This window comes from Prunus avium, chromosome 3 (assembly GCF_965620075.1).
Source record: "Prunus avium chromosome 3, drPruAviu1.hap1.1, whole genome shotgun sequence".
Taxonomy (NCBI): domain Eukaryota; kingdom Viridiplantae; phylum Streptophyta; class Magnoliopsida; order Rosales; family Rosaceae; genus Prunus; species Prunus avium.
The window spans coordinates 30,984,657-30,998,108 of record NC_142286.1 but is presented as its reverse complement, the minus strand read 5'-3'; the positions used below and the strand labels follow the sequence as shown (position 1 = coordinate 30,998,108).

The following is a 13,452-nucleotide window of genomic DNA, read 5'->3' as shown; positions in this document are numbered from 1 at the left end:
GAGTCATGAATGCTAACTTTTTTTTTTATTGGTCCATCTCTATTAAAAAATAAGATAAAAAATAGTTAGCATTAAATAAAGGTTTGAAATACTCATTAAATAAAGCAGCATTAAATTATAGGGAGCCATTATGAGTCCTTTTTCTCTCCTTAGATTTAGGAGCTCCTAGAGGTCTCCGTATTTTAGGAGGTGGATAGGAAGCATGGTTGGAGTTGTATTTTTACAATTCCTCCCTAAAATTTGTCTAAGGAGGTTTTTTTTTTTTTTTTTTGGACGAACTAAGGAGGTGGTTTAGGGAGGCCATTGTGGATGCTTTTATACTCCTCCCTGTAAATCACAGTTTAATACAAATACAAAAACAATTCATTAAAAACACAAAAAGAAAAACTTATGCACACATGTCACACTCCTATTGGTAGAAATGAAGGAAGTACCGTATTTTTCAAAAAGTATATACAAAACAAAGCCTACATTAAAGGCCCATATGAACAAGTAGGCCCAATTGTAAAACATTACCGAGCCCAAAACAAGCAAAGGCTCAAATAAACACAGCAGAACCCAACAAAGTACAAACCCAACACAAGAATGGAGGGGGTGAGAGAACAACCAAGCTCACACTACGTCCACGGTCTTAATAATTTGAACATTTTCATATCTTCAATATTTTCGAAATCAATCATTATCTTCTTCGCCAGAAGATAAATATAGTAGCCCCAAGAATCCACCATCATGCACCACACGCGCCACCAATGAGTAGAAATAATAGCACGCCACCACTGCCAGGATGCCATCACCTGAATATATTGCCCAATACAATAAGAAAGGATTTTCAGTTTTGTTATTTTTTGTTGTTTTAGATTAATTATTCTATATACCGGACATTCGTTCTTTAAAGAACCATATTGAGAAAACCTCATTTGCTGACATGATTGTTTGTCTATGGTATAGAATCACCATTTAGAGCTTAAACTTTATGATGACTTCAATTTTAGGTTATACGTCTCATATTTGATACTTCAAAACTAAAATCGAAGTTGTAATCAACTTTGTTAAAGTTGAATAAAACTGAATATAAGTAAGATTTTCTCTACACGTCGGTTCATTCTTCGTGCAGAGACAATCTCTAATCCATATGTTATGTAAAAATATAAGTTATAAGTAAGGGTCAAAGAAATTTAACAGTATAGGTTTCTTTAATAATGTACATATTGTAAGGGGACAAGGGCATACCTATAAGGAGCACATTGACCCAGGACATGATTCTTGCATACGGTGTCTGCGGGACAAGAGTTCCCAATCTCGCACTCATTTTCGTCTGGAATATGATTTAATTAAAAGATCAAAATTAATCATGTGAAATATAGATCACCTGCTCACTAATTCAAAATTCAACCCCAAAAAAGGAGTACAAAATTGAAAGACAGTGTTTGTTTGTTTACCTTGACATCCCTGTAGAAGATATGGATTTCTCTCATAGCCCGCATTGCAGAACATTCAAGCCTGCTTGAGGATTTATATATTGAAGAGCTGCCACCATAACTTCTGCAATAAAAGGAGGACTCCGAATCTACGACTATGGGATTTACTTCTACAACGGCTCCAAATACATCGATCGTCGAATGGTATAAGCTCCATTCTAGCATCACAGGAACATGTTCCATATGATGGATGGCAGAAAAATTATTTATTGAATTTCTGGCAAACCACTTGAACCAGCCCTGGTCTACCAAAAATGCATAATTGCATGAACTAGTTGTGGAATCATGAACCTGGAAACTAGTATTGAAGGCAGAGAGAAACCAAGGGATGGGGGTCTGGCAGAAATCAACACCCTTCTTTTCTCATTTGTCGAAAAGTTGTCACATTCAGGACTGCAACCGGCTGAAATGGTAGAGCCATTTGAGTCTGAGGTGATTGTGGCCATAACGCCGCAACCCATTGCAGTGAATATGTTCTTCTGGGAGAACACCAAAGGGCTTCCCTCCAAGTTGGCCGCTTGGAGATTTGGCTTGTTAGTATTGCAGTTAGACGAGAAGGTAATTGGGTTCGCTACATTTAGTGTACCTTTAACAGAAATTTCTAGCACCTCTAGATTGATGACGTTCAAGGAAGGTTTGGTTGAGTTGACACATTTTATTTGAAACCAGTCGTCAATGTAGCAACCTTCTCCAATTCCAAAAGGGTATGGGATCTCCACGTCACCATAGCCAAGGGCCACAGTGGGCTATATCCCAGTGTGGTTTTTGAAGAAAAAAATATATAACCTATATATTTAACTTATTTTCAATAGGCTTAATTGCTACAGTGCCCCCTGAAACATTGGTCAATTCTCACTTCACCCCCTTAAAGTTAAAGTGACCCACTTTGCCCCCTTGACCGATGTTTTGTGTCTCACTTTGCCCCTTATCGTCAAGTCTGTTAAAAACTCAGTTAAAAATGCTCACATGGCACCAATACCACTATTTTGCTAAACTAAATGCCATGTGTGAAGAAAAAAAATTTAAAATTTAAAATTGTCTATTAAAAAACATAATTCAACTATTAAAAAAATAATAATAATTTAAAACCAAAAAATCCCCTCCTCCAACCCCATTATCCCTTCCCATTCCTCTCTCTTCCTCTCTTGCAGACCCAAAACCCAATCGAAACCCCAGTCGTAGGCAACTTGGAACCAAAACCAGTTGAATGATTAGCATAATGCACATATAATGATATAAACATTACAAGATTAGCATGCTAATAATCAGTAATTAGACAATGATTCTTTTATCGGCTTCTACAAAGAAGAAACATAAACTTCAGTCCTTATTAAATTAGGTAATATTAGACCCAACAAACAAACAAACAACAACCCAAAAACATAATCTTTAATTAATTTTTTACACGTAAAAAATCTAAAGGCAAAAGGTACTTTTGGTCCCTGTAGTTTGTCATTTTTACCACTTTGGTCCCTGTCGTTTCAATTTTGTCAATTTTGTCCATGTGGTTTCAATTTGAAGCAATTTAAGGACAATCTTCAATTTCTGTCAATTTTTTTTAACTTCTGTTAGTTCTAGAGGGGCAATTCGGTCCACAAATTATTATTCTCTTTAAAAATAATTTTAAAAAATTAAAATAAAATGAATTTTCTGATCTAGAACTGAGGCTTGGAGTATAACACCTTGCTAGTGAGAGAGTTGCGGAATCTGAGTTGGAGAGAGCGGATTGGCTCCTCTCTTTTTGCACAAAATGTATTCTTTATCATCATTCTGTAAGCTTTCATATTTTTCCTTCACCATTTGCGGAACTTTTTGGTCTGTTTTACATAACAATAAAAGCAAGGTGTGCATAACTCTTACGCAATAAGTTTTGTTCCCAGAAGGAAATCTTTGGAACTAGTATATTTTATAGCAATAACGAAGTGAACAACCAACAAAAGTCGTTATTAAGACGAACCATAGCTTCTTTTTAGAGGAAATTCGTAGAACTTGAAGGATCTTAGAGTTGTAACCAAAAAATAAAGAAGGATGTTAGAGCAAACGGAAAACATCAAAACAACCTAGGAATGATTCAATGAAGGAAGAAGAAACCTGGACACCCATTCCCACCCCAACCAAGGATCCTGCCCCAGAAAATATAAAACCCAGCCCCACCCGAACACTAGCCAACCTCCCTCTCTCCAGATCCGACGAGCCCCACACTAGATTCGTCATCTTCGTCTTCGTTGCCAAGGCCACACCACCCTCTTCGTCAAGGCCACGCCATCGTCTTCGTCACCAAGTTCTTCGCCTCCCGCAACCCACAGATCTATCCCCACCAAGTCTAGAGAGAGAGAGAGAGAGAGAGAGAGAGAGAGAGAGAGAAGCTGAGAGAGAAATGTGAATCTATGAGGATTGTCTTCCTAAGCTTTGCTATGTTTGGTTCTTTGATTCTCTAGATCAGAAAATTCATTTTATTTTAATTTTTTAAAATTATTTTTAAAGAGAATAATAATTTGTGGACCAAATTGCCCCTCTAGAACTAACAGAAGTTATAAAAAATTGACAGAAATTGAAGATTGTCCTTAAATTGCTTCAAATTGAAACCACAGGGACAAAATTGACAAAATTGAAACGACATGGACCAAAGTGGTAAAAGTGGTAAACTACAGAGACCAAAAGTGACCTTTTGCCAAATCTAAAACCCACCCACCCAAACGCCGCCTTCCTTCTCCGCCCAAACAACAAAGATTGTTTCATCACTCAGACCGAAACCTCTCTAGCTTCTCGTCCTTCAAATTCAACCCAACCATGGTCTCGCCTAACCTGCAACTCACCTCAGCTAGCACATCTGGGTCCCTGTAATGGGTTACAGCCTGCACAATCGCCCTCCCCAGCTTCAGCGGGTCACCGCTCTTGAACGCGCTGGACCCGACAAACACCCGGTCGCAACCCTGCTGCATCATCTCACCACCCCTCCCGCCGCGAAGTGCACCACAAGCAGCCTCCCCAGTTGCTTCTGAGAGAGAGAGAGAGAGAGGAGTGGGAAGGGATAATGAGGTTGGAGGAGGAGAATTGGGGATTTTTTTTGTTTTACAGTATATTTTTTTTAAAATTTAATAGTTAAATTAAGTTTTTTAAAAGACAATTTTTAATTTTTTTTTTCTTCACACATGGCATTTAGTTTAGCAAAATAGTGGGTCCTATTGGTGTCACATCAGCATTTTTAACAGAGTTTTTAACAGACTTGACAGTGAGGGGCAAAGTGAGACACAAAATATCGGTCACTTTAACTTTAAGGGGGTGAAGTGAGAATTGACTAATGTTTCAAGGGGCACTGTAGTAGTTAAGCCTTTTCAATATTAGCCTAGCCAATGGCGGTGTATAGATGTACAAATTACCTTACTTCCATTTTCAACATTTAAGTAAATGTCTTTGTCATTTTACTTTTATTTATTTTTATATTACTCCATTTACTTAAGTTTACAATGTAAATAAGAAAGTACTCCCTATTTGGATTCAAATAAAAATACTAGAAAATCAAATTCCCACCAAATCAAATTATGAAAAATCGGTTTTAGTGCAAAATACGATTTAGGCTAAAAATAATGGCTCATTAAGTCAATATATACTTCGTACTAAAATTCCATAAAATCAAGTTATCTTATTTGATGTGTGAGGAATAAAAGCCGCCAAAAATTATCTTGAGAAAATGATTATTCTGAAAACCCATTTTTCATACTTAGTCAATATTTTTACATAAAATAATTTTTCATGTATGATATGAATGCATGAAGGAACCTATTTGGTTTATTTTTACCAAACACCTTAAACTGCTTAACTTTAAAGTAAAGCAAGTTTTTGGCCCAAAAAAGCAATCCCAAACGGGGCCTAAGGTCAATCTAGGTAAAAAGCCTTAGATGTTCAATCCACTATGGTGTTAAACCCTATTTGGTTTATGTTAAAACTTATTGAAAATTAGTCTATGGAGCTATGAACTAGCGTGATTTATATAATTTAATGTTTACTTTTATTTCTAGAAAGACTATAGAAATTGTAAGTACCAAAAAAAAAAATCATTAAATTTTAAGCTCATAACTTTAGCTAGCTCACTCGTTGAAAAATTCATGATTCCGCCCTTGACCGCAGCGCGATTGACAATTAGGTTTTGCTAATAAGGGTACTGCTTCTGATGGTGGTGCTAGCATTGCACTATTCATACACCACAAGAACAGAGTGATATGACCTAGAAACAGGACAACATCCATCGTTCTGCTTTACCTTCTTCCTTCTCTCTTTAATTTTCTATATGACTAGTAGGAAGCTAGAAAGCAAATGATTTTCAAATCTCAACCTTTTTCAGAAAAAAATTAAAAGAAAAGATATTTTATATATTGTGTTCAGAGTCAGAGATGGTTATTTCCACCTTCCTTCTCTAAATTAATTTCTAACAACATTCAAGGAAGAATTGTACACACGGCCTTCTTGAAACTCTTCTTAGTACTTGGACCCTAAGTCAAAATGTATATTCAGATTTCTACATGTATATATATTAACTCTAGCAGCCATACTTGACGATTGGAAATAATGAAATGCTGAACTATCCCCACCATTAATTTATAAGGTGAATTTTCTTTCGCTTTTAGAAGTTTTTTCTTATCTTACTTAAGAGACCTGAAGAAAATGGAATGGAAGGAAAAGGTCTGTGATATTTTTTTCCATTGTAAATGCTTAAAATAAAACAATCAGGGCCTCACTTCTCTCAATCTCATAACCAAATATTAAACTACCGCATATACTTCTTTTTCTTAGCATCCAAAGTAAAAATGACATGAAAACTGTTGTGGTGAGAAGCCAAATTTGGTCTTCCTCTTTTATGAATTCTCAATTTATAGCCAATGAAATATGCTCAAGAAATAATGCTCTTTCCACGGCGAAGATCAAGGGTTTTTGTAAGTCTTTGACAAAGCCGGCCCTGGGTGATTGAAGGCCCAGGGCAAAACTATAAGAGTGTGCCCTTTATTCATAAATTAATTTTATTCAAATTATAAGAGTTTATAAAAGGCAATGAAGAACACATTGGGCCTTATTAGAACCTTTTTTAAGGAAAATTCAATTCAACTGATAACAAATAATATTTCATTCTCCAAAAGGAGATATTTATAATATAAGGGTGTAACCGTAGTAGGGTTAAACTAGGAAAAACAAAATAAAATCTTAATTACACAATATCTATACAAAAGGAAAGAAATAGAGTCATAATATATTAGGAAATAAATCTCCTAATTAAACTAGGATCTCGCTAACATTGTTCCCTTTTGGCTTGGTTTGTATTTCAATGTGAGCAAGGCATGTGGCATGTCATGTGCTTTACGGTTCAAAACCTAGCAAAATTTATTGAACTAGCTTACTCATGAGATGAGACCTATTGGTGCATGCCTTGGCGTGGGTGTTGGGGTTATTGCTATTTCTTATTGGCGCATGGTGGTGGGTGTACAAAGTCGTAAAGTAAAGGAAAAACATCACGCAAGAAAATGGTGGTGCTCAGCATTAATATTGACGTCGAGCTTGGGTTTGGAAGCCGTGTTACTTTCTTCAGCTGCAATAGAAAGGAAACTCACCCGAGTCCCGAATTTGACGTTTGGATGTACTCTGACTGAAAGAACATTATGTTCGCTGCAGTGAGCCGCGGGCATCTTATTCTGGTGGGTCAGCCCGAGTCCTATTCTTAGTCGAGTAAACATCATCGAGGAAGAGTTACGAAGACAAACATTAATTGATGGTTTTAGAAGACTTGGTGAAATGAAAGCTTCGCAGCTACACCGACCTACCCACAAAGTAGACGAACCACCAAGCATAATTATTGTGTCATTGACAAACTACCAACATAATAATTATTTTAGATTTCATTTTATTTATTTTGGCCAAGCCAAACGATAGATATATCATTAATAAAAGTCGAAAGGCTCGATTTCATAAATCACATTCATATTCAGACCCAATACATGTTTCCAACAGATAATCACGACTACGGTACTCCTCCACATAAATGAGGTACAAAAAGATAATCACGGCTATGGTACTCCCCAAATCACAGCCCTATCCCCTATGAGCTCGAATCTAGCAATAAACCAATGTTCCCTTAAGCAACTTTTCCACAAAAAGTTAAAAAAATAGCCTAGGATCAAATTTTATGTTTAGTTACAGATTAATCCATCGTTGCCAGATCAAATATTAACTTCAGTATTTCGACTAGAATCAATTTAATTGTAAGATAAGTTCAGTATATATTAATCCATGGCGTGCTGCAAAAATATAACTGGCGATTATTGGGACTATTTAGGGTGACGTTGGTAGTTTATGCCGCGGACCTAGTCCTAGTTGCGTCAGTAACATCCCTGTCATATTTCTTTCATGAATGATATTATATAGTTAGTCTACGTTAACAAAACTGAAAAACAAAAACTAAGATCAGAAATCTATTTGAAATTGTTTTCACATCCTAAATCTATTTGAGAGAGAATGAGAGATTCAAATGGTGTCAGATCTTCATTCTCTCTCTCAATCTCATCCTAACTCCCATTCTCACTCTTATTTTCATCTATATACTCCAGCACAAAAAATAAAAACTAAAAACTAAAATTCAAATGGTTATCAAACAGGCCCTCAGTAAAATAATTAGGAAGTCCAAGCTAGAGGGTTACTAAATTATTTTGAGGAATGAAGGAGCAATTTCAAGCAAAGAGGATATTGGCAACGTCCCGGTCAAACTAATCAAAAAGTCTACGCCAGGAGATTACTAAATGAATTCTGAGAAATGAACGAGAAATTTCAAAGCAATTAATGTCCTGTCAGTCCCCCATTTATTCAAAATTTGATTTGTTACCCTTTTACTTTTGCGCTATATTAAATTTCTACCATAAGTTGTTATTGCCTAATTTTTTTTTTCTTTGGAAACTCCCGAGCCCTATATAAAAGGTACCTTCTCTACAGAAAAGCTCCATAACCAACTGAGGTCAGATATCGTATATAGAGAGAAAGAGGAAGCAGAGGAAGTAATAATGTCAATGCAATTGCTAGGTCATCATCATGTGATCATGTTCGTTTTGTTGTTTTGGTGCAGCATAGTTACCGAAACCAAACCAGCGTCATCATCAGAATTAGCTCCGCCTATAGCAAAGCCTAATTGCACGACGCACTGCGGAATTAATGTCAGCATCCCTTATCCTTTCGGCGTTGGACCAAACAAAGATTGTTACTTTAATGAATGGTTTCAGATAGACTGCAACGAGTCTACTGGGCACAAGCCTTTCTTGAGGCGCGCTCAAATGGAGGTGCTCAACATTTCTATTGATGGCACCCTTCAGGTTAAAAGCCCTGTTACTTTCTTCGGCGCTTGCAAGGGAAAGGAAACTCGCCAAGCCCCAAATTTGACGGGAAGCCCTTTTGTGTACTTGGACAGAAAAAACATGTTCACTGCAGTCAGCTGCGGCCGTCTTGCTACCATGAGATCAGATGAGAATGTTGTTCATGGATGCAATTCAACTTGTGACGATCAGAGTACAGATGCTACTTACCGCTGCGGTACCTTTGGAACTAACTGTTGCCAAAGTACCATTCCTCCAAATATCAGCGTTTTCACTACTGAGATACAGCAAAGAGATCAAATTGATGGTTGCAACTATGCATTTCTTGTTGACCAAGATTGGTTTTTGAATAATTTATCAAGTTATAGAGCTATCCAGGGAATGGACAGTGTACCTGTGGTGCTAGATTGGAATATCAGCTTAGACAATACTTCACTCAGATCCTTTGATGGATTTATTGGAACAGAGCCAGATTATTTTGATTTTGAAGGGAACTTTAATAACGACTCAACACCCTATTGTGAAATATATAATTCCACTACTTCTTCGACATACAATCAGTCAAGCGTTCATTGCTTCTGTCCGGGGGGCTTTCAAGGAAATCCTTATCTTCTCCAACCTTGTCAAGGTACGTACGTAATTAATTAAAACCCTTCCATTCCGTTATCCAAAGCTTCGTTCTGGAATGAGCCAACTTCACCATTCATCATCATGTTCATTTGTCTTTCTGCTATTATATTTCAGATATTGATGAATGCAAGCTTAATCGGTGTATGGATTATTTCCTAGCTTCATCGAGTTTCAGTACATGTAAGAATTTCGTTGGTGGTTTTACATGCTACTCAAATGTAACTACATGTGACGTTTTTGGTGAAACTAGTTGGCATTGCTACGACAAGCCAAAGCCGCCTCGGGCCTATCGAATCAGAAATGTTCTTTTAGGTATGCTCTTATACTGTTTAGAGTTCATTACTATTAATAAAGACCCTTGTAGTATTATTTATATTCTATGGCTATTTTGGCTAGAATAAAAAATCATTAATATTGTTACTCTTAAATTTTGAATTTGACTTTTAAACACTTATGGCTAGAATAAAAAATCATACGAACCTCATATATATATGGGAAAAAAAGGGGGATATAATTGGGGGTAAAATAGGCATTCAGAAAAGTCAACCTATCTAGCTCAAAAAATCATCTAACACATTCATCATGGCCATTAATTCAAAATAGATATAAACTCAAAAAAGGGTTAACATCTATAGATATTTATAAATAAACCCAATCCTAGACATGTATTTATAAAAAAAAACCCAAACACTATTTAAACATAGAAACACACCCAAAATCAACCCCACAATCAACAATTGTATATTTTTTGGGTGTGTTCATAAATGGGTTTTGAGTGTGTGTAATGATGGGTTTTGGGTGTGTTTATAAAGTGTTTTAGGTGTTGGGTTTTTTTTATAATTTCAGCCCCCATTTTGGGTGTTTTAGTGAAACTCCCATATATCTAATTGAGTTTTTCTATTTAAACCCCACACTTTTCTTTCTTCACCCTAATACTTAAATTATTAAGCTCTTAAGTTTTTTATAATTGTGTAAAAAGAAAAAAAAGGTCATCCAACTTTATGCTTAACCTAGTACATCTATACACACACCCCACCACTCTTCATGTTTGATGATGGTAACTTACATATCAATTTAGCTTTGTCAACATTTCTCTCTCAAAACAAACTAGTTTATTCTCAATTTAAAATAATAATAATAATAATAATAAAATAATATGGCTACACATTTGACAACAATGTTTTTATCTCTTTTAAGTAATGTGAAATTGAGATGAACTTTAAGTGAGAGTGGTGAGTAGTAAGACAGCGGGGTGTGGGGTGTGAGGTTGATGAGTTTTATTTATTTTTATTTTTTTGCTGAGTGTGTATTTAGGGGTAGTTTGAGAAGATAGTGGGGTTTTCTTAGAAATTGTGAAAATTTGAATTAAAAGTTGGGGTGAACTTAGAATATGGGGTGAACAAAGAGAAGTGGGGGTTTAAACAGAAAATCTCTATCTAATTTTCTATTTCTTTTAATTATGAAAGCAAGCTTTCCTCAAAATAATGACATTCGGATTTCACTTTGTTGGAGAATGCTGTAACTTTTTTTCATTTTTTATATTTTTTATCCCACATCTTAAATAAAAAATTAATTCGGAAGAAAAAGTAATTCCAAGTATATTTATATATGCAGGTGTTTTCATGGGAAAAAAAATGGTGTAGGTTTGTATTATAAATGGTTATTGTACAATTAATTTCACAATGAATGGAAAAAGTTTATTTTTGTTGGGAAAAAAGGGGGATATAATTGTAAAGTGGAACCTATTTGTAAGTGAGTCTCAAACTCATAGTGGTACAAATGCGGTATGCATAGTTTTATCCAACTATAATTCCATGTATATTTACATATGCAGGTGTTTTCACGGTTCCCGGACTATTGTTGCTACTCGTGGGTGCATGGTATGCATACAAAGTCATAAAAAAAAGGAAAAACATTAAACGCAAGGAAAAGTTTTTCAAACGAAACGGTGGTTTATTGTTACAACAACAATTATCATCAGGTGAAATCAATGTTGAGAAAATCAAGTTGTTCAAATCAGAGGAGTTGGAGAAGTCCACTGACAACTTCAACATTGATAGAATTCTTGGCCAAGGAGGCCAAGGTACCGTCTACAAAGGAATGTTTGCAGATGGAAGAATCATTGCGGTAAAGAAGTCTAAGATAATAGATGAAGGTCAACTTTCAGAATTCATCAATGAGGTTGTGATTCTTTCACAAATAAATCACAGAAATGTGGTTCAACTTTTGGGTTGTTGTTTAGAGACGGAAGTTCCACTCTTAGTTTACGAATTCATACCGAATGGAACCCTTTCCCACTATATTCATGAGCAGAATGAAGACTTTCCACTTACATGGAAAATGCGGTTACGAATTGCAACAGAAATTGCAGGAGCTCTGTCGTACTTACATGGTGCAGCTTCGTTTCCTATATATCACAGAGACATCAAATCTACCAACATACTCTTAGATGAGAAATACACAGGAAAAGTTGCTGACTTTGGAACTTCAAGATCAATTGTGATTGGCCAGACACACTTGACCACCGTTGTACACGGCACATTTGGTTACCTGGACCCTGAATACTTCCAATCAAGCCAATTTACGGAGAAAAGTGATGTCTATAGTTTCGGAGTTGTTCTAGTTGAGCTCTTGACCGGACTACAACCAGTTTTTGCAGTAACCGGGTCACAAGAAAAAGAACACAGAAGTCTTGCCACTTGTTTCATTATTTCGATGGAGGAAGGCCGACTATTTGACATTCTTGATGCTAGGGTTGTGATGGAGGGCTCCAAAACAGATATCACAACTTTTGCTAACCTTGCAAAGAGGTGCTTGGATTTGAATGGAAGGAACCGCCCCACTATGAGAGAGGTCACGGCGGAGTTGGAGGCCATTCAAATGTTGGTTGCAAAATCTTCTAATGCTCAACATAATTACAATGGGGTTTAATCTGCTATAAACGACACAAATGAGTGTTTGGATGTTGTTTCATGGTAAACAAGTTAATTAAAACACTTGGGTCTTGTAAAATATGTTTAATTTGATGCTGTACACTATTATATATGTTGTTTTAGATTATGATGTTCTGTAAGGTAATGTATGCTACGTACTATCAGTAATAATCAGTGAATGAGCATTGGTTTGTTTATAATGACTCAAGACCCTATTGCTTTATGTCTAATGACATACAATAATCCTTCAACGGTCAATTGTTATTGTCCATTCGGCTTTGAAGGAAGTCCCTATATCTTCTCCAAGCTTGTCAATTGTTATTGTCCATTCGACTTTTTCTTAATTAATATTAAATGGAAGAGAATGAAGCCGTCAAACATTGCTTGTCCTTTCCTCAGTTTCTTGAGGCATTTCATCGAACAACTTGTCCTCGTTATTAAGAAAAATATCAGATCCACAATTGAGCTACTATGTACACAAAATGCTTGATCTGAACTAATTTTATTTTTCGTTTGATAATTGCACTTTATTTATAAATAGTAATGAATACATAAAGGAAAATACTTATCTCTTACTTTGAAAGTAGAAACTTCTACATTTTTGTCAATGGCGGTATGACATGTGTGTAGAAGTTTTTCTTTTTGTATTTTTGATGAATTATTTTTGCAAATGCGTCAAACTAAGATATGCACCAAGTAGGAGAATCTCCTTCCAGGAAAGGAGGCAAGTAATATCCATATAGAAATATAATTCTTATGTTTTTCGTTTTCCTTTGGCGTTGGCTAATATATTCCATTTCAGATATTGATGAATGCAATTCCTTAAGGACCTTGCAAGGTCCTTAAGGAGTGTTATAATGCTGACTTTCCAAAATACGGTTTTTTTTTTCTGGCCATGGAACATTAGTAACGCTTTATGTGAGAATATTGTTGGGGGTAACAAATGCTCCACTCAAATATAACTGGCGCTACCAGTGAGTTTTATGCTAGGGGTGAGTATTCATGCTACTTCAGAAACAGGCCTCCAACCTCTCGGTCAATCAAACTTAGGCCTATTCTTTTAGG

General features: G+C 35.9%; 1 protein-coding gene and 1 pseudogene across 1 annotated transcript; one reads left to right on the top strand and one right to left on the bottom strand.

The window, feature by feature from the left end:
- Positions 1-672: 672 nt before the first annotated feature.
- LOC148295929 (wall-associated receptor kinase 4-like) lies at positions 673-5,725 on the bottom strand (annotated as a pseudogene).
- A 2,715-nt stretch (positions 5,726-8,440) lies between these two features.
- On the top strand, positions 8,441-12,534 carry LOC110747062 (wall-associated receptor kinase-like 6). The gene is made up of 3 exons (XM_088249900.1): positions 8,441-9,452; positions 9,569-9,766; positions 11,289-12,534. Exons 1-3 carry the CDS (start codon positions 8,519-8,521, stop codon positions 12,383-12,385), a joined length of 2,229 nt encoding a protein of 742 aa, XP_088106026.1. The 5' UTR covers positions 8,441-8,518; the 3' UTR covers positions 12,386-12,534.
- The last annotated feature ends 918 nt before the right edge of the window (positions 12,535-13,452 follow it).